The sequence below is a fragment of the Oryctolagus cuniculus genome, chromosome 2 (assembly GCF_964237555.1).
Source record: "Oryctolagus cuniculus chromosome 2, mOryCun1.1, whole genome shotgun sequence".
Lineage (NCBI taxonomy): Eukaryota > Metazoa > Chordata > Mammalia > Lagomorpha > Leporidae > Oryctolagus > Oryctolagus cuniculus.
The window spans coordinates 87,962,914-87,982,753 of NC_091433.1; the positions used below are offsets into that span (position 1 = coordinate 87,962,914).

At 47.1% G+C, this 19,840-nt stretch overlaps 1 protein-coding gene across 2 annotated transcripts in view; it reads left to right on the forward strand.

Annotated features, from left to right (window-relative positions):
* Positions 1-3,514: 3,514 nt before the first annotated feature.
* Positions 3,515-19,840, forward strand: part of DDHD2 (DDHD domain containing 2) — a 29,069-nt gene continuing 12,743 nt past the window's right edge. Inside the window, exons 1-10 of one of the 2 annotated variants that reach the window (XM_002720782.5) lie at positions 3,515-3,659; positions 4,636-4,866; positions 5,451-5,641; positions 7,143-7,232; positions 7,692-7,812; positions 10,560-10,649; positions 14,259-14,394; positions 18,163-18,371; positions 18,634-18,701; positions 19,514-19,636. In XM_002720782.5, the coding sequence (XP_002720828.1) occupies positions 4,644-4,866; positions 5,451-5,641; positions 7,143-7,232; positions 7,692-7,812; positions 10,560-10,649; positions 14,259-14,394; positions 18,163-18,371; positions 18,634-18,701; positions 19,514-19,636 (1,251 nt within the window). In that variant the 5' untranslated portion in view covers positions 3,515-3,659; positions 4,636-4,643. The remainder of the gene's footprint in view (positions 3,660-4,635; positions 4,867-5,450; positions 5,642-7,142; positions 7,233-7,691; positions 7,813-10,559; positions 10,650-14,258; positions 14,395-18,162; positions 18,372-18,633; positions 18,702-19,513; positions 19,637-19,840) is intronic. The other variant, XR_011386369.1, reaches the window with a different exon arrangement.

A 19,840-nucleotide genomic window follows, 5' to 3' on the forward strand; every position in this document is an offset into this window, starting at 1 on the left:
TTTTAAAAACCCACTGTATTGGTTAAATGCTTCAGTGTTGCAACAGAGACCTTATAACCCACAGAACCTAAAATATTTATCTGGCCTTTTACAAAGGAAAGTTTGCTGCTTTTTGTACTAGAAAATTGAATGAGAAAAAGGTTATTTCACATTTTATCACTTTGTTTAAAGATTTATTTATTTAATTGAAAAGAGAGATCTTCCATCTGCTGGTTCAGTCCCCAAATGGCCACAACTGCCAGCGTTGGGCCAGGCTGAAGCCAAGAGCCAGGAGCTCCACCCAGGTCTCCCACGTGGGCAGCGGGAGCCTCAGCACTTGGGCCATCTGCTGCTGCTTTCCCAGGCGCATTAGCAGGAGCTAGATCAGAAGTGGAGAGGCCCAGTGGTGCCCATATGGGAAACCAGCTTCCCAGCTACAGCTTAATCTGCTCTGCCACAATGCCAATCTCTGGCAGAAGTTTTTTTGAAAACAAAGTGAGCTGGTCACTTCAAGGAAAACATCTGAAAAAAATATTTTTTGCTACTGATAAAATTTGATCCTTAGGAAGAAATTTTTTTTTTTTTTTAATTTGAAGGCAGAGAGAAACATAGAGACAGACTTTCTATATGCTGGCTTACTCCCCAAATGCCTGCAACAGCAGGCCTGGGTCAGGCTGAAGCCCAGAGCCTGGAACTCAGTCCAAGTTGCCCTCCCGCGTGGCAGGGACTCGAGTACATATGCCAGCACGTGCTGTTTCCCAGGGTGCATGTTAGCAGAAAGCTGGAGCCAGAAGCAGAGCCAGGACTTAAACTGACACAGGATACAGGTGTCCTGAGTGTGTTTTCATCGCTGTGCCAAATGCTTGCCCCAGAAGTAGAATTTGAGAAAAACGTGTATCTGCTACTGTGACACTTTACAGCTTACCAATACTTCAGATGTGTTTTTTTTGTTTTTTTTTTTTTGACAAGCAGAGTGGACAGTGAGAGGGAGAGACAGAGAGAAAGGTCTTCCTTTGCTGTTGGTTCACCCTCCAATGGCCGCCGCTGCAGCCGGCGCACCGCGCTGATCCGATGGCAGGAGCCAGAAGCCAGGTGCTTTTCCTGGTCTCCCATGGGGTGCAGGGCCCAAGCACCTGGGCCATCCTCCACTGCACTCCCTGGACACAGCAGAGAGCTGGCCTGGAAGAGGGGCAACCGGGACAGAATCCGGCGCCCCAACCGGGACTAGAACCTGGTGTGCCGGCGCCGCTAGGCGGAGGATTAGCCTAGTGAGCCGCGGCGCCGGCCTCAGATGTTTTTGATGAGATAAATTTTTTGAAAAATTGCATGTTGAAATATGCTAACATTTGGAAGATCTGCATAGCTCAGTGAACTGGTCTTTTTCCAAATGAACACACATGGTGTCATACATTTTACATGGGTGGAAGATCCATTCCAAGTGCAAGACAGATGAGTGGACCCTAATTGTATCAGAATATGAAAACTTCATTGATACCCTTTCAACTGCCGTTTGTGGAATTTTGAGTGTAATGCAAAAGAAGAATTTTGAGTGTAATGCAAAAGAAGTACACAATTATCTAAAAATACTATTAAGATACTCACTGCTTCTGCAGCCACATGCGTGAGTGAGGCTGGATTGTCTTCATACATTTCAGCCATAATAAAGATGCAACAGGTTGAACGCAGCTGCAGCTTGAATGTAATTCAGCCCCTAAACACATACAGTGGTTCAAACCCCAAAGTCTTAATGCTTCTAAGAGGGTGAAAATTTAATCCAATTATGGTGTTTAGGAAGATTAGATAGGATCAAGTTGTTGGGGAGGGGCCCCCGTGGCTGAATCCGGTGGCTTCAGACAGTTGTACACGATGCCTGTGTCCTGCTGCGTGATGCCTTGTGCCATCGCAGGCCTCTGTCAGCAAAAAGACCACCGCCCGAGGGAGAACCAGCCGAGGGAGAACCAGTGGGCTCCATCCAGTCTTGGACTGCGAGCCCAAGCATCTTTCCCCTCATAAGTTCGCCTGCATGAAGTATTTTATTGTAGTAAAGAAAAACTGGCAAACCCAGAAGCAAATATGAGAATCCAGTAGTTTTCTATTAATCCACACATGAAGGCAGTTTACAAAAAGGGAAGTTCAGGCTTCTGATTTTTAAAAATTATTTGGAGGCCGGTGCTGTGGCATAGTAGGCTAAGCCTCCACCTGCAGTGCCGGTATCCCATATGGGCCCTGGTTCTGTCCTGGCTCTCCACTTCCGATCTAGCTCTCTGCTAACGGCCTGGGAAAGCAATGGAAGATGACCCACATGGGAGATCTGGAAGAAGCTCCTGCCTCCTGGCTTCGGATTGGCCCAGCTTCTTTGTCTCTCCCTCTATCTAACTCTGCTTCTCAAATAAATAAAAATTAAAAATAAATTTTTTTTGGTCAAGTTATTTTCCATAAGTTATTCATTTTAAACCGGCTACTGTTTAATTTCTGTTACAGTCAATAGTGATCAATATTAACCGACATAAATGGAATGCTTCAGGGTATTCGATAATTAGGCGGGAAACCACTTGAGAACAGCGGGTAGGGGGGCTGCAGCTGGCCGCGGAGGTAGAGCCGCTAACACGTTACCTCTCCCTGCCTCGCGGTGCCGGCGTTAGCTCGGCTGCAGGCTGCGTCCCTGACCGGCGCCACGGCTTCCTGCTGGCCCGGCCGGCTGAGTCCTTCTGTGCCTCCTCGTGGGACCACCCTCAGGACGGGACCTAGCGCATGCTAAGGCCTCAGTAAATGCGAGCAGCTCGGCTCCTCTACTTCTGGAGGACGGGACGCAGGCCTGGCTCGCGCCTGCCCAAAAGGTATAGCGGGAGCAGGGCTAAGGACATCGGTGGACCTGCGTGTGAGGCGAACGCGTTGCAGACACTTGCTTTCTCTGCTTCTGTGGAGCTAAACCGAGGAAACGCGTCCTGAACCTTCTGCCCTGCAGTCCACCTCGACACGGGAAAGGTCTTTAGGACCCAGAGGGCCCGTGGACTGGGAAACTCCTTTAAAGATTTCCTGTCTTCGCCTCCCGACTTGTCTTGCAGCCTTTAGTCCTGTCAGGTTCTCCGCCCCACGTTCTCGCGGCACACGCACACGCGGGGGCGCGGGGCAGAGCCTCACAGATCGTCCTCGTCACTCGCCGGCGCCGGCGCCCGCGCCCCACCGCCCTCCAACCCCGCTCCCGCCCGGGGCTCCGCCGCGGCTCCGGGGGCTGCCTGGGTCACGGAGGCCGGGCCCCCGGCTTAAGGGCTCCGGGCAGCATCGCCCACTTCTCCCTCTTCAAAGTCGCCGCGAGGGCACGCGCCGCGCCCCGCCCCGCCCCGCTCGCGCGCCCCTGGCTTCCTGCCCGCAGGAGGAGCCACGTCTCGCGCGACAACCTCCGCTTCTCGCGACACTTCCCGCCGGGCCCCTGCAGCCGCGCAGCCCCGCCCTTCGTTTCCGCGCCCGGCGCCCGGGAGCCGCCTCACCTGTCTTCGCGCCGGCCTGGCCCGCTGCTCCCGGCGGGGAGGGTGGCGGGGCCCCCGCGGAGCGCGCGAGCCCGGCGGCACCGCAGGCCCCGCCCCGCCCCGCCCCGTCCGAGCCCGTGGGACTGGCGGCGGGGCCATGTCGTGCCCGCCTCAGCGAGGGTCGGAGAGCGTGAGAGGCGGCGGGGCTGCCAGGTGAGTGCGCCGCAGCGCGCCGGGAGCCGCCGGGACCGTGGGCGGGTGGGGGGCGTTGCGGAGCTGGGGAGGCGGGCGCGTGGTGGTGGGAGGGCTGGGGGGTACCGGCGCGGCGCGGCGCGGGTGACCCGAATTCCCGGGAAGCGCCGGAGCGCCTTTGCGTCGGCTGCAGCCGAAGGCACCGGGCAGTGCTGTGGTCGGCGGCGGCCCCAGCCGCTGTGGTGCCGGGTGCCGGCGGGGCGAGGCCGACCCCGAACCGGGACGGGGAGGCGTGGGCGTGGGCGTGGGGAGGCGGCGCCCGCCCGGGTGGTCGCGAGGAGGATGGGGCCGGGAGCCTGGAGCGCGCGCTCCGAGTGACCTTGGGCCCTCTGGGGCTGGGGTCTGCCGGGCCGGGCTGCTGCAGGGGGCGCGTCCTAGGCTGGGGGCGCCGCAGACGGCGGGAGGCTTTTGAGGTCACCGGGTTCCTTTGCGCCCTGGGCGTGCGCGCCTGCGCACAGTGGCCTCGGGGTTTGTGCCACATCCTAATTAAGCACGGGTCGGGGATCAGAGTGAGAGGCTCTCTGCTTCGGGTGGTAGAATGCGGTAGTGCGGTCAATGCGCAGCGCTGGCCGACCCGGAGCCCGCAGCCCCGGGGGTTGGTGGACGTGGCACCAGTGTCAGGCCCTTGGCCCTAGGGTTACATATGTCAGTCGAATTTGAACTCGACAGTGGGTTTCTCGTGACTCCCGAGTGTGCTTTATGATTTACTCTTAGGAGCTTAGCGCAGAAATGGTAGATGCAACGGAAGCATTCTGTTTAAACCCTCCCCATCCAACTGGGAATTTATGTTCCTTGTAGTTTAAATCAGGCAGCCCCTTAGGTTTACTTATGTATTGGCAGAAATGCTCAGTTTTGTGTGTGTATGTGTGAACAGTTGCACCGTGAAACACAAGATTCGTTTTTCCAGTAGCTGTTTTTTTTAAATCTTGTCTTTTAGAGAGCGAGATGTCAGCGGTGGAACCACACCAGGAGCAGTGGTCCCAGTCAGATCCATCTCCATCCCCGAACTCGTGTAGTTCCTTTGAGCTCATCGACATGGATGCTGCAGGCGGCTTGTACGAGCCGGTTTCTCCACATTGGTTCTACTGTAAGATCGTCGATTCTAAAGAGACGTGGATTCCCTTTACCTCCGAGGATTCACAGCAGCTGGAGGAGGCGTACGGCTCTGGTAAGGCGAGTGGGATGGCTGGAGTGTACCGGCTCTGTAGTGAGTGCAATCACAAACTCATTGTGGACTTTCCAGTAATTTCTTTCAGCATTTTAAATGGAAGTTTGCATTATGCACCCAGTGAAAACAGTACATATTGTAATTTCTGTATAATCTATCCACTGTTTTTTATGTTCTAACTTACGTGTCAGTTTTTGCTTATAAAGAGAGAGACTGTGTGGTGGATGGCCCATTGCAGAATAATGAACTCTGTTCATTTCTTTTATGAAACATCTAACTTTGAACCATCAAGCAAAAAGTTGAGAAAAATCATCTTATATACAGTTCTTTTTTCTTTTAAAGGGGAACTGCTATCTTTCCTCAGAAAAAGAATAAAACTAGGTATTTTTTTTTTCATGTTTCATTAAAATCAACAGGTTTTGATGGTTTGTAGTTAGGGAAAAAAAGTAGGAGTTAAATTCCATTTTGTTTGCTGTTTAGCCGAGTAAATATGTTTCACAGAGTTGTTTTGAGGTAGGACCCAGACTTGTGCTTTGGAGATTTATTTTGAAATACGTACTTCTCCCCTTTCTGCTGCTTGGTAGGAAAGGATTGTAATGGGAGAGTCGTCCCCACGGACGGGGGCAGATACGACGTTCATCTGGGGGAGAGGATGCGGTATGCTGTTTACTGGGATGAACTGGCATCGGAAGTGAGGAGGTGTACCTGGTTTTACAAGGGAGACAAAGATAACAAATATGTTCCCTACTCGGAGAGCTTCAGCCAAGTTTTAGAGGTATTCCTTTAACCCTCCTTTTTTTTTTCCCATCATTTCTTTATTTTTTTTCCTTCTGTTACTCAAGTTCTTGTGACTGACTTTATGAAATTTCCCAGAAGAGTTTGGTTCTGTCTGTATCACATCTTATAGTGTTTCTTTTTTCAAATTATCAGATTTAAAAAAAAATTTATTTATTTGAAAGGCAGAGTTACAGAGAGGCAGAGAGAGAGAGAGAGAGAGAGAGAGGTCTTCCATCTGCTGATCCACTCCCCAGATGGCTGCAACGTCCAGAGCTGGGCCAATCTGAAGCCAGGAGCCAGGAGCTTCTTCCTGGTCTCCCATGTGGGTACAGGAGCCCAAGGATTTGAGTCATTTTGCACTGCTTTCCCAGGCCATAGCAGAGAGCTGGATCAGAAGTGGAGCAGCCTGGACTCAAACTGGAGCCCATATGGGATGCTGGCACTGCAGGCGGCGGCTTTACCCACTGTGCCACAGCACTGGCCTCTGTTTTCAGATTTTAAAACACAGTGGCCTGTGCTGTGGTACAGTGGGTTGATCTGGTACCAGTTCTTGCTCCTCTTCTGATTCAGCTCTCTGCAGTGGCTTGGGAGGGCAGTGGAAGATGGCCCAAGTGCTTGGGTCGTTGCACTCATGTGGGAGACCCGGAGAAAGTTCCTGGCTCCTGGTTTCGGATTGGCTCAGCTCCAGCCATTGTGGCCATTTGGGGAGTGGACCAGCAGATGGAAGACCTTTATGTCTCTCCCTCTCACTGTCGGTTAACTCTGCTTCTCAAATAAATAAATAAAATCTTAAAAAAAAAAAGAAATAGAATGCAGACTATATTATGCCTTTTAAAAAAAGATGTACTTATTTGAAAGATAAAGTGACAAAGAAGGAGGGATCTTCTGTCAGCTGATTTGCCTGCAAATGGCCAAATAGCCAAGTCTGGTTCGGGCCAAAAGCAGGAGCCAGGAACTCCATCCTGGGTAGCAGGGGCTGATGGGTAGCTCTTGGACTGTCTTCTGCTGCCTTCCCAAGTGCATTAGCAGGAAGCTGGAGCAGTTGGACCCAAATCAGCACTCAGATAGGGGATACCTGCATGCTACAATGCCAGCCCCTTTTAATGTAAATAATATGTTTTTCCTAAAGGAAATTAAAAATGGCAATTATTGTTAATATCTAGACTGTGGACCTCAGGATTGATTTTTTTTTTTACTTTTATTTTTCTTACTCTGAAAATCAAACTTTGTTTTACTTAAATTAGACTAGAATATTAAAATTGACAGAAATATCTAAAAGTGTGAATAGTTATTCATTTAAATGATGGAATTACAAGTGATTTTTTTCCATTGGCCTGTGCTGTTATCTTGTAATTTTAAAGGAATTTTAAAATTTGATAAATTGGATGGAGAGTGATGTTCTTTTTGAAACTTAAGAATTTAATAGTATTCTTGTGAATACATACATTTTAAAATAGAAAAGCTATTAGGTAAATCTGATGAACTGCGTTTCTTTTAAGGAAACTTACATGCTTGCTGTAACTCTAGATGAGTGGAAAAAGAAACTGGAGTCTCCCAACAGAGAAATTATTATATTACACAATCCAAAGGTAAAGTGAAGTAAAGCATTTCTCTGATGTTGGGCTCAAAGGGTAAGTGCGCTGATGGAACTTAATTGGCTGCTTTCCCCATGGGCTCCCCGTAGGATAACCTTTGGCAAGTTTGATACTGAATTCACAATTACGAAACGTAAAGCTTGTAGCTGCTACCATTACTTACTCCACCTGCATGTACGATAGAATTTTCACTGGGAAAATTATGCCACTGCAGATGAAGAAAATCACCAGCATGTTATGTGCACGTGTCTTCTCTGTGTAGGGCGTTGTTGAAAGACCTGTTAATCTAATGTATGTTCAGAGTTTTCATTTGAAACGGTAGGAATTGCGTATTGAAACTGCCCTTATGGTTTGACTGTGTTCTGGAAGACATATTCCTACTCTTCAGAAATGTCTCTGTAGAGAGATGACTGATGCAGAATGCCTTCATTGCTCTGATCTTTTCTGTTGTAGCTCATGGTACATTACCAGCCAGTTGCAGGGTCAGATGAATGGGGGTCGACACCCACTGAGCAGGGGCGACCAAGAACAGTGAAAAGAGGGGTTGAGAACATCTCTGTTGACATTCATTGTGGTAATGTTAATCATTTATTTTTTCTTTTCCTCTGATATGCTTGTTTATTCCTTAAATAGTAATGTTTTCTATGGATTTTGTTTACCCAAAGTTTTAAAAATGATCTTTAATTTTATGGGTTTATTTCAAGTTAAGGTTAGAATTACTTCATGTGGGGGCCGGCAATGTGGTGTAGCAGATGAGGCCGCCACCTGCGGTGCTGGCATCCCAAATGGGTGCCAGTTTGTGTCCCAGCTGCTCCACTTCCCATCCAGTTCTCTGCTGTGGCCTGGGAAAGCGGTGTAGGGTGGCCTGGGTCCTTGGGCCCTGCATCCACATGGGAGATCCAGTGGAAGCTCCTGGCTCCTGGCTTCAGATTGGTGCAGCTCCGGCCGTTGCGGCTGGTTGGGGAGAGAACCAACGGATGGAGGACCTCTCTCTTTCTCTCTCTCCCCTTCCCTCCCTCCCTCCCTCCTTCCCTCTCCCCTTCTCTGCCCTTCTCTCCCCTTCTCTCTCTGTGTGGCTCTTTCAAATAAATAGATAAATCTTAAAAAAAAAAAAAAAAAAAGGATTACTTCATGTGCTAAGAGTAAAAATCCCTTTCAGAGCTGCTAAGTACGTGTAGTGGGATGGGTACGACTTGGCAGTGCTAATCAGAAGGAACGAAATACAAATGAATTGATTCAGCCCAAATTCTAAGTGTGATTTCACCTTGACCAGATATTTATTCCTGATAATTTTCCGTCCTTGAAGATGGTCAGCTGAGGAGAGCCATTTCTCAGAACTCAATGGTTATATTTCCTGCTTCCTAGCTCGAGTCACTCATGTTGGTTTTATGATGTATTTCACTGTATTATCAAGTTCCTTTTGCAGAGATGATGACTCTTGGACAGAGTCTTTGATTTACTGTAATTTAGAAAGGTGGTTACATTTAAAAAGTTTAAAAATATTTATTTTTTATTTATTTGAAAGGGAAAGAGATATCTTGAATCTACTGGTTCACTCTCTAAATGCCTGCTGCAACTGGGGCTAGGCCAGGCAAAGCCAGGGGCCAAGAACTCGATCCAGTCTTCCATGGCCCCACGGCTTTCTGGGAAATAGTTGTTTTGGCCATCACCTGCTGCCCCCATTGTATGAGTTGGCGGAAAGCTGGAATCAGAAGTTCAACTCAGGTGCTCCAGTCTGGGATGTGAACATCCCAAAGACTGTCTTAACTGCTATGCCAAGTCTACCCTGGAATGTCAGGCATTAAAAACGTGTCAGACACTGGGGCCGGTGCTGTGGCATAGTGGGCTAAGCCTCTGTTTGTGGAGCTGGCATCCATAAGAGTGCTGGTTCATGTTCCAGCTGGTCCTGTTCTGATCCAGCTCTCTGCTATGGCCTGGGAAAGCAGTAGAGAGGATGGCCCAAGTTCTCAGGCCGCTGCACCTGTGTGGGAGATCCAGAGGAATCTCCTGGCTCCTGGCTTCAGATTGGTTCAGCTCTGGCCATTGTGTCCATTTGGGGGGTGAACCAGCAGATGGGAGACCTTTCTCTCTGCCTCACCTTCTCTCTCTAACTCTACTTCTCAAATAAATTAAGGAAAAAAAATTTTTTTAAAAGAGTCAGATATTACTAGGATAATTGATGAGAATGGAATATTTGATAAAATTATTCTATCAGTGTTAAGTTGCCTGGATTTGATAATTATACTGTGGTTATGTAAGGGAATTTTTTTTTTTTTAAGATTTATTTATTTGAAAGGCAGAGTTAAACAGAGAAGGAGAGGCAGAGAGAAAGAGGTCTTCATCCGTTGGTTCACTCTCCAGTTGGCTGCAGCAGCCGTAGCTGTGCTCACCTGAAGCCTGGAGCCAGGAGCTGCTTCTCGGTCTCCCATGCCGGTGCAGGGGCCCAAGGACTTGGGCCATCTTTTACTGCTCTTCACAGGCCATAGCAGAGAGCTGGATCAGAAGTGGAGGAGCCGGGACTTGAACCAGCACCCATATGGGATGTCAGCACTGCAGGTGGCAGCTTAACCCGCTATGCCACAGTGCTGCCCCTCCGCCTTTTTTTTTTTTTTTTAAGATCCATGTATTTGAGAGGCAGAGTTACAGATAGAGAGAAACAGAGAAGAGTGTTCCATCCCTGGTTTGTTCCCCAAATGCCTGCAATGGCTGGAACTGGGTTGATTTGAAGCTAAGAACCAGGAGCGTCTTCCAGGTCTCCCATTTAGGAGCGGGACCTGAGCACTTAGGCCTCTTCCACTGCTTTCCCAGGCCATTAGCAGGGAGCTGGATCAGAAGTGGAGAAACTGGGACTTGAACTGGTACCCACATGGGATGCTGGTGCTGCAGGCAGAGGCTTAACCTACTATACCACAGCTCTGGCCCCAGGAAATACTTTTATAAAATACACATTAATACATTAAAAGGTTAAAGAGGTAAGGTGAATATAGCATGCTCCCAAATGGTTTAGAAAGATAAATGTGAAAGAGAACAATAGGGAAAATGTAATTATTAAAATGTTGAATTTGTAAAAAGTGCATAGGAGTTTTTGTACCTTTCTTCCAGTTTTCTGTAAGTTTGTAGTTATTTCAAAATAAAAATTTAAAAATCTGAAAAATTTTTTCATGGATGTTAATTCTGTGGAAACAAAGTGAAGTCTTTATCTTTGTAAATTTATCTGTTCCTTTTGAACTTATCCATATGTACAGCCTGTTCATTGTGAGTGTTTGATTGTGGAACACCTGACTTGTTATACAATAATTTTTCTTTTTCGTTTCTTTACAGGGGAACCTTTACAAATAGATCACTTGGTTTTTGTTGTCCATGGAATTGGACCAGCTTGTGATCTCCGTTTTCGAAGCATTGTACAGTGTGGTAGGTTGGCAGATTATGTAAGATTAGATAATAGAAGGAGAATGTTAGAGCTCCTATGAGCTTAGATAGAGCCTTGCCTTTGGTGTGTTGTTTTAGCTGCATAATAATATTTAGAGACAGGTGGCAAGCAGCAAAGCTTCCCTGTTTAGACCCGAAGGGCTGGTAAATCTATTGGTTTATCCTCTTAACTAAATTTTTTTTCTTTACTGATTTTATTTGTTGGACAGGCAGAGAAACAGGCCCAGAGAGAGCTCACATCTGCTGGTTCACACTGTACATGCCCACAGTAGCCAGGGCTGGGTCAGGCTGAAGCTGGGAATCTGGAACGCAGTCTGGTCTCCCATGTGGGTAGCGGGGATTCAACTTGAGCATTACCTGTGGCCTCCATAGGTGTACATTCGCAGGAAGCCGAAATGGAAGAGGGAGCTGGGTCTCTAAGCCCGGCGTCTGATAGGCATATGGGCATCCCAAGCGATGTTTAACATCGTGCCAGACGCCGGCCTGGTAATTCCTGAGGGAATACTCCATATGATTAATTGTCTTGGTTCTAACCAGTTCAAATTCAGAGCAAACCATAAAGAAGATGAGTTTACTTGAATAACACATTTTTGTAAGTCACTCTGTGATAAACCTCTTGATATTACAATTTTAAGTCATTAGTATAACTTGATTAAGAAAGTTAAAGTCAGGGCCGGTGCTGTGGCATAGAAGGTTAAGCCTCTGCCTGCAGTGGCAGCATCCCATATAGGTGCTGGTTTTAGTCCTGGCTGCTCCACTTCCAATTCAGCTCCCTCCTAATGGCCTGGGAAAGTAATGGAAGATGGCCCAAGTGTTTGGGCTGCTGCACCCAGGTGGGAGACCCAAAAGAAACTCCTGGTTCCTGGCTTCGGATTGGCCTGGTTCCAGCTGTTGCAGCCATTTGAGGAGTGAACTAGCAGATGGAAGACCTCTTTCTGTCTCTCTCTAACTCTGCCTCTTAAATAAGTAAATAAATCTTAAAAAAAGATGGGGAGGGGGGCCGGCACTGTGGCATAGTGGGTAAAGCCACAGTCTGCAGTGCTGGCGTCCCTTAGGGCCACCGGTTCAAGACCTGGCTGCTCCACTTCCGATCCAGTTCTCTGATGTGGCCTGGGAAATCAGTAGAAGATGGCCCAAGTCCTTGGGCCCCTGCACCCGCGTGGGAAGACCCAGAGGAAGCTCCGGCTATTGCAGCCAACTAGAGAGTGAACTAGCGGATGGAAGGACCCCCCCCCCCCCCAGCCCCATGTAACTCTGACTTTCAAATAAATAAATACATAACTACATAACTTTTTTTTTTTTTTTTTTTGACAGGCAGGGTGGACAGTGAGAGAGACAGAGAGAAAGGTCTTCCTTTGCCGTTGGTTCACCCTCCAATGGCCGCCACAGCCGGCGCGCTGCGGCCTGCGCACCGGGCTGATCCGATGGCAGGAGCCAGGTGCTTCTCCTGGTCTCCCATGGGGTGCAGGGCCCAAGGACTTGGGCCATCCTCCACTGCACTTCCTGGCCACAGCAGAGAGCTGGCCTGGAAAGGGGGCAACTGGGATAGAATGTGGCGCCCTGACCGGGACTAGAACCCGGTGTGCCGGCGCCACAAGGTGGAGGATTAGCCTATTGAGCTGCGGCGCTGGCCAATAAATAACTCTTAATAACTCTTTTAAAAAAAGGCTATTATCCTCAAAAATTGACAATTGATGCAATATTATTAATTCAAATACTTTACTACGATTCTTTTTAAAAAATTAAAGTAATCTAAAACTTGAAAGTGTTCAAAGTGCGATTTGCCTGACTTAGAGAGTCTTAAGTCCATTGGATGATAGTATTATGCACAAACTAGAATTATATTCTGGAAGCCTAAGATCAGGTTGATAACAAATTTCAAGCAACTGTCCTTTTGTTTTTAAATTTTCTTAGGAGCCAGGTGCTTCTCCTGGTCTCCCATGCGGGTGCAGGGCCCAAGCACTTGGGTCATCCTCCACTGCACTCCCGGGCCACAACAGAGAGCTGGCCTGGAAGAGGGGCAACCGGGACAGAATCCGGCGCCCCGACTGGGACTAGAACCCGGTGTACCGGCGCCGCTAGGTGGAGGATTAGCCTAGTGAGCCACGGCGCCGGCCAACTGTCCTTTTTTTAAATATTTATTTTATTTATTTGAGGCCGGCGCTGCGGCTCACTAGACTAATCCTCCGCCTTGCGGCGCCGGCACACCAGGTTCTAGTCCCGGTCAGGGTGCCGGATTCTGTCCCGGTTGCTCCTCTTCCAGGCCGGCTCTCTGCTGTGGCCAAGGAAGTGCAGTGGAGGATGGACCAAGTGCTTGGGCCCTGCACCCCATGGGAGACCAGGATAAGTACTTGGCTCCTGCCATCGGATCAGCGCGATGCGCCGGCCGCAGCGCGCCGGCCGTGGCGGCCATTGGAGGGTGAACCAATGGTAAAGGAAGACCTTTCTCTCTGTCTCTCCCTCTCACTGTCCACTCTGCCTGTTAAATATATATATATATATATATATTATTTATTTGAAAGCAGAGTTACAGAGAGAGGGAGGTCTTTCATATACTGGTTTACTCCCCAAATGGTTGCAACAGCTGGGGCTGGGCCAGGTGGAAGCCAGGAGCTAGGAGCTGCTTCTGTGTCTCCCACATGGGTGCAGAGTTCCAAGCACTTGGGCCATCTTCCACTGCTTTCCCAGGCCATAACAGAGAGCTGGATCAGAAGAGGAGCAGCCGGCACATGAACCAGGGCCCAAATGGGATGCTGGCACCTCAGGTGGAGACTTAGCCCACCACACCATAGCACTGGCCCCTTTTATAATCTTATAATCTAAGGTATTAGCTGGTGGTTGTTTTAGGAATTTATTTTTCAATTCTTTAAAAGATTGTTATTTATTTGAAAGTCAGTTATAGAGGTAGAGACAGAGAGAGAGATTTCCTACTCCCATGTGGGTGCAGCAGCCCTAGAACTTGGGCCATCTTCTGCTGCTTTCCCAGGCCATTAGCTGGGAGCTGGATGGGAAGTGGAGGAGCTGGGACTTGAACCGGCACCCAAATTGGATGCTAGTGCTGCAGGTGGTGGCTTTACCCTAGTGTAGCAGGTAAAGGCGACGCCTGCAGCGTCAGCTTCCCATATGGGAGCTAGATTGAGTCCCAGCTGCTCCACTTTTGATCCAAGTCCCTGCTGATTTGCCTGGGAAAACAGTAGAAGATAGAACAAGTATTTGGACCCCTGCACCCACATGAGAGACTGGAAGAAGCTCCTGGCTTCATATTGGTCCAGCACCAGTCACTGTAGCCATTTGGGCAATGGACCGACAGATAGGAAATCTCAATTGGCACTCTGATATGGGATACCATCGTTGTACATGGTGGCTTAACCTCCATTGTGCCACAGTGCCAGCTCCAGCAAGTTCTACATTGAAGAAACATCCATTCCCATATGGTCTGATAATTTTTCCTGAGTACCAATTTGCTGTTTGACTCAAGTCAGTACATGTTCTCAGTAAATATTGTTAGAGTGTAATTACGTGATTTGTTGTATCCAGATCTGCAGATTTCATTGCTTCATTGTTGATACATAAATTAATTTTCTTTTCCAGTTAATGATTTTCGAAGTGTTTCCTTGAATTTGCTACAGACACATTTTAAGAAAGCTCAAGAAAATCAGCAGATTGGAAGAGTAGAATTTCTTCCAGTCAACTGGCACAGTCCTTTGCATTCTACTGGTGTGGATGTGTGAGTTATACTTTATATTCATTTTTATGTATTTGAAAGAGTTAGGGAGAGAGAGCGGTCTTCCATCTGCTGGTTCACTCCCCAAATGGGCATCATGACTGCAGCTGAGCTGATCCGAAGCCAGGAGCTAGGAGCTTCCTCTGGGTCTCCCACGAGGGTACAGGGGACCAAGGACTTGAGCCGTCTTCCGCTGCTCTCCCAGGCTATAGCAGAGAGCTGGATTGGAAGAGGAGCAGCCGGGACTTGAACTGGCACCCATAAGGGATGCAGGCACTGCAGGCCAGGGCTTTAACCTGTGGCACCACAGCCCTGGCCCCAGCATAATGACTTTTATATGAAGACTTTGTTAAGTTACAAGCTCTGTAATTTGTAAATTTTATCATTGAGCATGTTGTCTTATATGTAGGATATCTAGCAATAGGCTATCTAGAGAAGTGTATTGTTTTCCTTTTTAAAATTTTCATTAATTTATTTGAAAGGCGGAGAGACTGAGACAGAGATCTTGCATCTACTAATTTATTTCCCAGATGCCTGTAACAGCTGGACTGGGCCTGGCTAAAGCCAAGAGCTGGGAATTCAACTCAGGTCTCCCACGTGGGTAGCAGGAACCCAACTAACCTAACTGCTTGAGCCATAAGCTGCTGCAGGTGAGAGTGCAGATTAGCAGGAAGCTGGAATTGGGAGTGGAGCCAGGACTTGACCCAGGCACTCTGATACGGATGTGGTATCTTAGCTGTTAGCCCAGACACCCACCACCCTTCTTTTTCTTTTTCTTTTCTTTTCTTTTCTTTTTTTTTTTTTTTTTGGCCAGGCAGAGTTAGAGAAATATGGAGAGAAAGGTCTTCCTTCCGTTGGTTCACCCCACAAATGACTGCAGCGGCCGGCATGCTGCGCTGATCTGAAGCCAGGAGCCAGGTGCTTCTCCTGGTCTCCCATGGGATGCAGGGCCCAAGCACTTGGGCCATCCTCCACTGCACTCCCTGGCCACAGCAGAGAGCTGGCCTGGAAGAGGAGCAGCCGGGACAGAACTGGTGCCCTGACCGGACTAGAACCTGGGGTGCCGGCACCACAGGCGGAGGATTAGCCTAGTGAGCCACGGCACTGGCCGAAATGTGTTCTTAATGTAATACTAGCATAGAACTGGAAGGTGCTTCTCTGAAAGATGACGGAAGTCGGCAAGCATTCATTTCATGCAGGTCTTGGAAATGGCTTTGCAGATCATCTCAGTTCTCAGGAACCTACTCCTTGAATATGTTCTGTGTGCCAGACACGGCACTGTGGTGCTGCTTTTTGCTAGTTGTGTCTACATCTTTTGGTATTTGAGCTGATGCTGTAAGGTTACTGTGTGCATATAATCTTTAAACTGTAAAACTGTTGAGTGTCTGAGGAATCTGAGAAAGCTTTGACAGGAAGTTGATTTAGATTATGTCAGCATAGTCTTTGTACGCTAGATTGGAGATCTGTTTGCCTTTGGCATCTGGCATTCTCACTGTTTTCTGCTTGTAGAAATTCTGCATTGGGGCTGGCACCGTGGCTTAAGCCAGGGCCTGCAGTTCCAGCATCCCACGTGAGCACCTGTTCAAGTCCTGGCTATTCCATTTCTAATCCAGCTCTCTGTTAATTTCCCTGGAATGGCAACAGAAGATAGCCCAGGTGCCTGGGCCCCTGTAACCGACGTGGAAGACTCAGATTAAGTTCCTGGCTTAAGCCCAGTCCAGCTGTTGTCATTGTGGCCCTTTGGGGAGTGAACTGTTTGATGGAAGTGTTGTGTTTGTGTGTGTGTCCTTCTCTTTCTCTGTAACTCTGCCTTTCAAATAAACAAATCTTTTTTTAAAAAAGGATTCTGCTTTGAAAGAGGGAACTGATCCCTTTATTACTTGAGTTGTGATCAGAGAAGTTTAATGGTAAGAATTCTAGGGAAAGCCTCTAGTACCTTTTGCTTCATCTTTTTTTTTTTTTTTTTAAATTATAGAGAGTTATACACACACTAAATGGTATAGTGAATCTTTGTGTTCTGATTACCCAGCCCATGGCCATTTGTACCAATGTGTCCCTTCATGCTTTTGCCTGTTGTCCTTCCTTCTGCTTTACTGTTTTGAATCAAGTCTTAAATATATATATATATATTTATTTATTTATTTATTTTTATTTTTTGACAGGCAGAGTGGACAGTGAGAGAGAGAGACAGAGAGAAAGGTCTTCCTTTTGCCATTGGTTCACGTTCCAATGGCTGCCGCGGCCAGCGCGCTGCGGCCGGCGCACCACACTGATCCGATGGCAGGAGCCAGGTACTTATCCTGGTCTCCCATGGGGTGCAGGGCCCAAGCACCTGGGCCATCCTCCACTGCACTCCCGGGCCACAGCAGAGAGTTGGCCTGGAAGAGGGGCAACTGGGACAGAATCCGGCGTCCCGACCGGGACTAGAACCTGGTGTGCCGGCGCTGCAAGGCGGAGGATTAGCCTAGTGAGCCGCGGCACTGGCCCCAAATATATATATATATATTTAAAGATTTATTTATTTACTTGAAAGATTTACACAGAGAGAGAAGGAGAGGCAGAGAGAGGTCTTCCATCTGCTGGTTCACTCCCCAATTGGCCGCAACAGCTAGAGCTGCACCTGTTCAAAGCCAGGAGCTTCTCCCTAGTCTTGCAGTAGGGTACAGGGGCCCAAGGACTTGGGCCAGCCTCTACTGCTTTACCAGGCCACAGCAAAGGGCTGGATTGGAAGTGGAGCAGCCGAAACTCAAACCAGTGCCCATATGGGCTGCCAGCACCGCAGGCGGCGGCTTTACCTGCTACGCCACAGCGCTGGCCCTAAGTCAGATCTCTCACCATTTCATCTGTAAATGTTTTAGTTTGTATATTTTAAGGATTTTGTATTTTTTTAAGGAAGATTCATTTGTTTATTTGAAAGGCAGAAATACAGAGAAAGAGGGAGAGAGAAAAAAGCTATTCTTCCGTCTGCTTGTTCTCTTCTCAAATGGCTACAATAGCCAGGGCTGGGCCAGGTTGAAGCCAAGAGCCGTGAAATCCATCCTCGTCTTCCATAAGGGTGACAGAGGCCCAAGTACTTGGGCCGTCTTCCATTGTCTTCTCTGGTGCATTAGCAGAGAGCTGGATTGGAGGTCGTTTAGCCAGGACTCAAAAAGGCACTCATATGTATAGGATGTTGGTTTTCCAAGTGGTGGCTTAACCTGCTGTGTCCCAGGCTTTTATATTAAAAAGAACAACAACAACAAAAAACAACTGTAACACCTTTAGTGCACATAAATAATTCCTGATGTCAAATATCAAGTCACAGTTCAAATTACTGTTTCTCTAATAAATGATGTGTGTATGTATATACACTCACACACACGGAGATGCCCACACACATTTTAAACAGGGATCCATCAGGTCTTGTAATAAATGATGTGTGTGTGTATACACTCACACACACGGAGATGCCCACACACGTTTTAAACAGGGATCCATCTAGTCTTGGAAGGCTGTCTGAAGCTCACGATCACCTCTCTGTCTCCATCCATTGTTTTCTTACAGTTTATGTTTTGAAGAGGCTGCGTTGTTTGTCTCCTAGGGTTGTTTACATTCTTAATTTTGCTAATCACATCAGACATGTTCTTTATCCTCTGATTTTCCTATAGAATGATAGTTGTTTCTTGAATCATCACATACCTAAGCGTGAAGGCTAGTCAGTAACTTAGAGGTGGCTATAGAATGTATTTGTATTTCCTGCTTAAGATACTCCTTCTTTTTTTCCCCCACCAGAGATCTGCAGCGAATAACCCTGCCCAGCATTAACCGCCTCCGGCACTTTACCAATGACACCATTCTGGATGTCTTCTTCTACAATAGCCCCACCTACTGTCAGACTATCGTGGACACGGTTGCCTCTGAAATGAACCGAATATACACACTTTTTCTGCAGAGGAACCCTGATTTCAAAGGGGGTGTATCCATTGCTGGTCATAGTTTAGGTAACAGATGAATTCTCTGTGACCAGAAAGGACTGTCCTATTAAGGACGCATGTGTTTGAAGTACAGTGTCATGTTCAGTACCAGGTTCAGAGGTCTGCGATGAAGAATGTGGAATGGGGTGGAAGGGGGTGGTAATTGGTGAACACAATCCCTGCTATGTAGATTGGCTTACATATGTAATTGGCTTATTTTTGTATAAAAGATGGCCATTTAGTGCTAATGCTTAGAAATTGTCCCTTCTTTCTTCTATTTCACTTGTAGGTTCGCTTATATTGTTTGATATCCTAACAAATCAGAAAGATTCTTTGGGGGATATTGACAGTGAAAAGGTAATTTAGATGTTTAGATAGGTTTACTTGTAGTACCTAGAAAGGATTTTTAGATTTTAGACTTTTGTTTTAAGCTGAGTTTAGTCCTACACCATAATATTAAATTTACATTTATCTTAACAGAGTGGTAATTTTCTCTGTCATTCTTGAATGGTAGAGGCAAGATAGTAACATGCTTCTACAAATATTTGCCATTTTCTAAAATAACCATAGGTGTCTTACTTTCCGTATAACCGTGTCCTGTTGATCTGTTAGTAAAATTACGGGATCATTGCACTCATTGGAGCCACCATATAAGAAATGAAGAACGAATTGGAAAAAGTTGATGCTTTGGGTGTTCCAGATGGAGGTGGGGAGCTGGGGGTTTGAAGGATGTCTGTTAGTCGGATGAGCTCCTGTGAACATGTACCATCTGTAGTACTGACTTGGTACCTCGCATATACTATCTTGTGTTTTGTTTCCTCTCTTTATGGGAGTGTCCTGTTTTCTCCTGTTGAGGCAGGGCAGGGGCTTTGTCCTAGGCTGTCTGATTTCTTAAGCATTGTTCGCTTAATGAGAGCTTAGTAAATGATTGTTGAAGGACACTTGGACAGCCACTTACTTATTCATTCATTAAAAAAATGTAGTTTTCAATGAAGTTGGAAAAACTTGGAGTGCAATCTTAATTTATATTTTTGTGTAAATTGCAATTTACATTAATTTGAGATGTACCACAGTGGAAATATTATATAGTGCATTTTTAAAATTGCATAATAGTAGTAAGGGAAATGACATTAACTTTGACAATATGAGCTTTATGATTTAATTTTTAGGATTTGCTAAATATTGCTATGGATCAAGGAGATGCACCAACTCTGGAGGAAGATTTGAAGAAACTTCACCTTTCTGAATTCATTAATATCTTTGAGAAGGAGAAAGTAGATAAGGAAGCTCTGGTAAAAGTTTAAAATTTAAAACTTTATGCTAACCATGTTGTATTTCTCATTGCTATTTTTTTAAAGATTTGTTTATTTGAAAGAGTTACAGAGAGGCAGACACACACACACAGAGAGAGAGAGAGGTCTTCATCTGCTAGTTCACTCCCCAAATGGCCGTAACAGCCGGAGCTGGACCCATCAGGAGCCGGGAGCCAGGAGCTT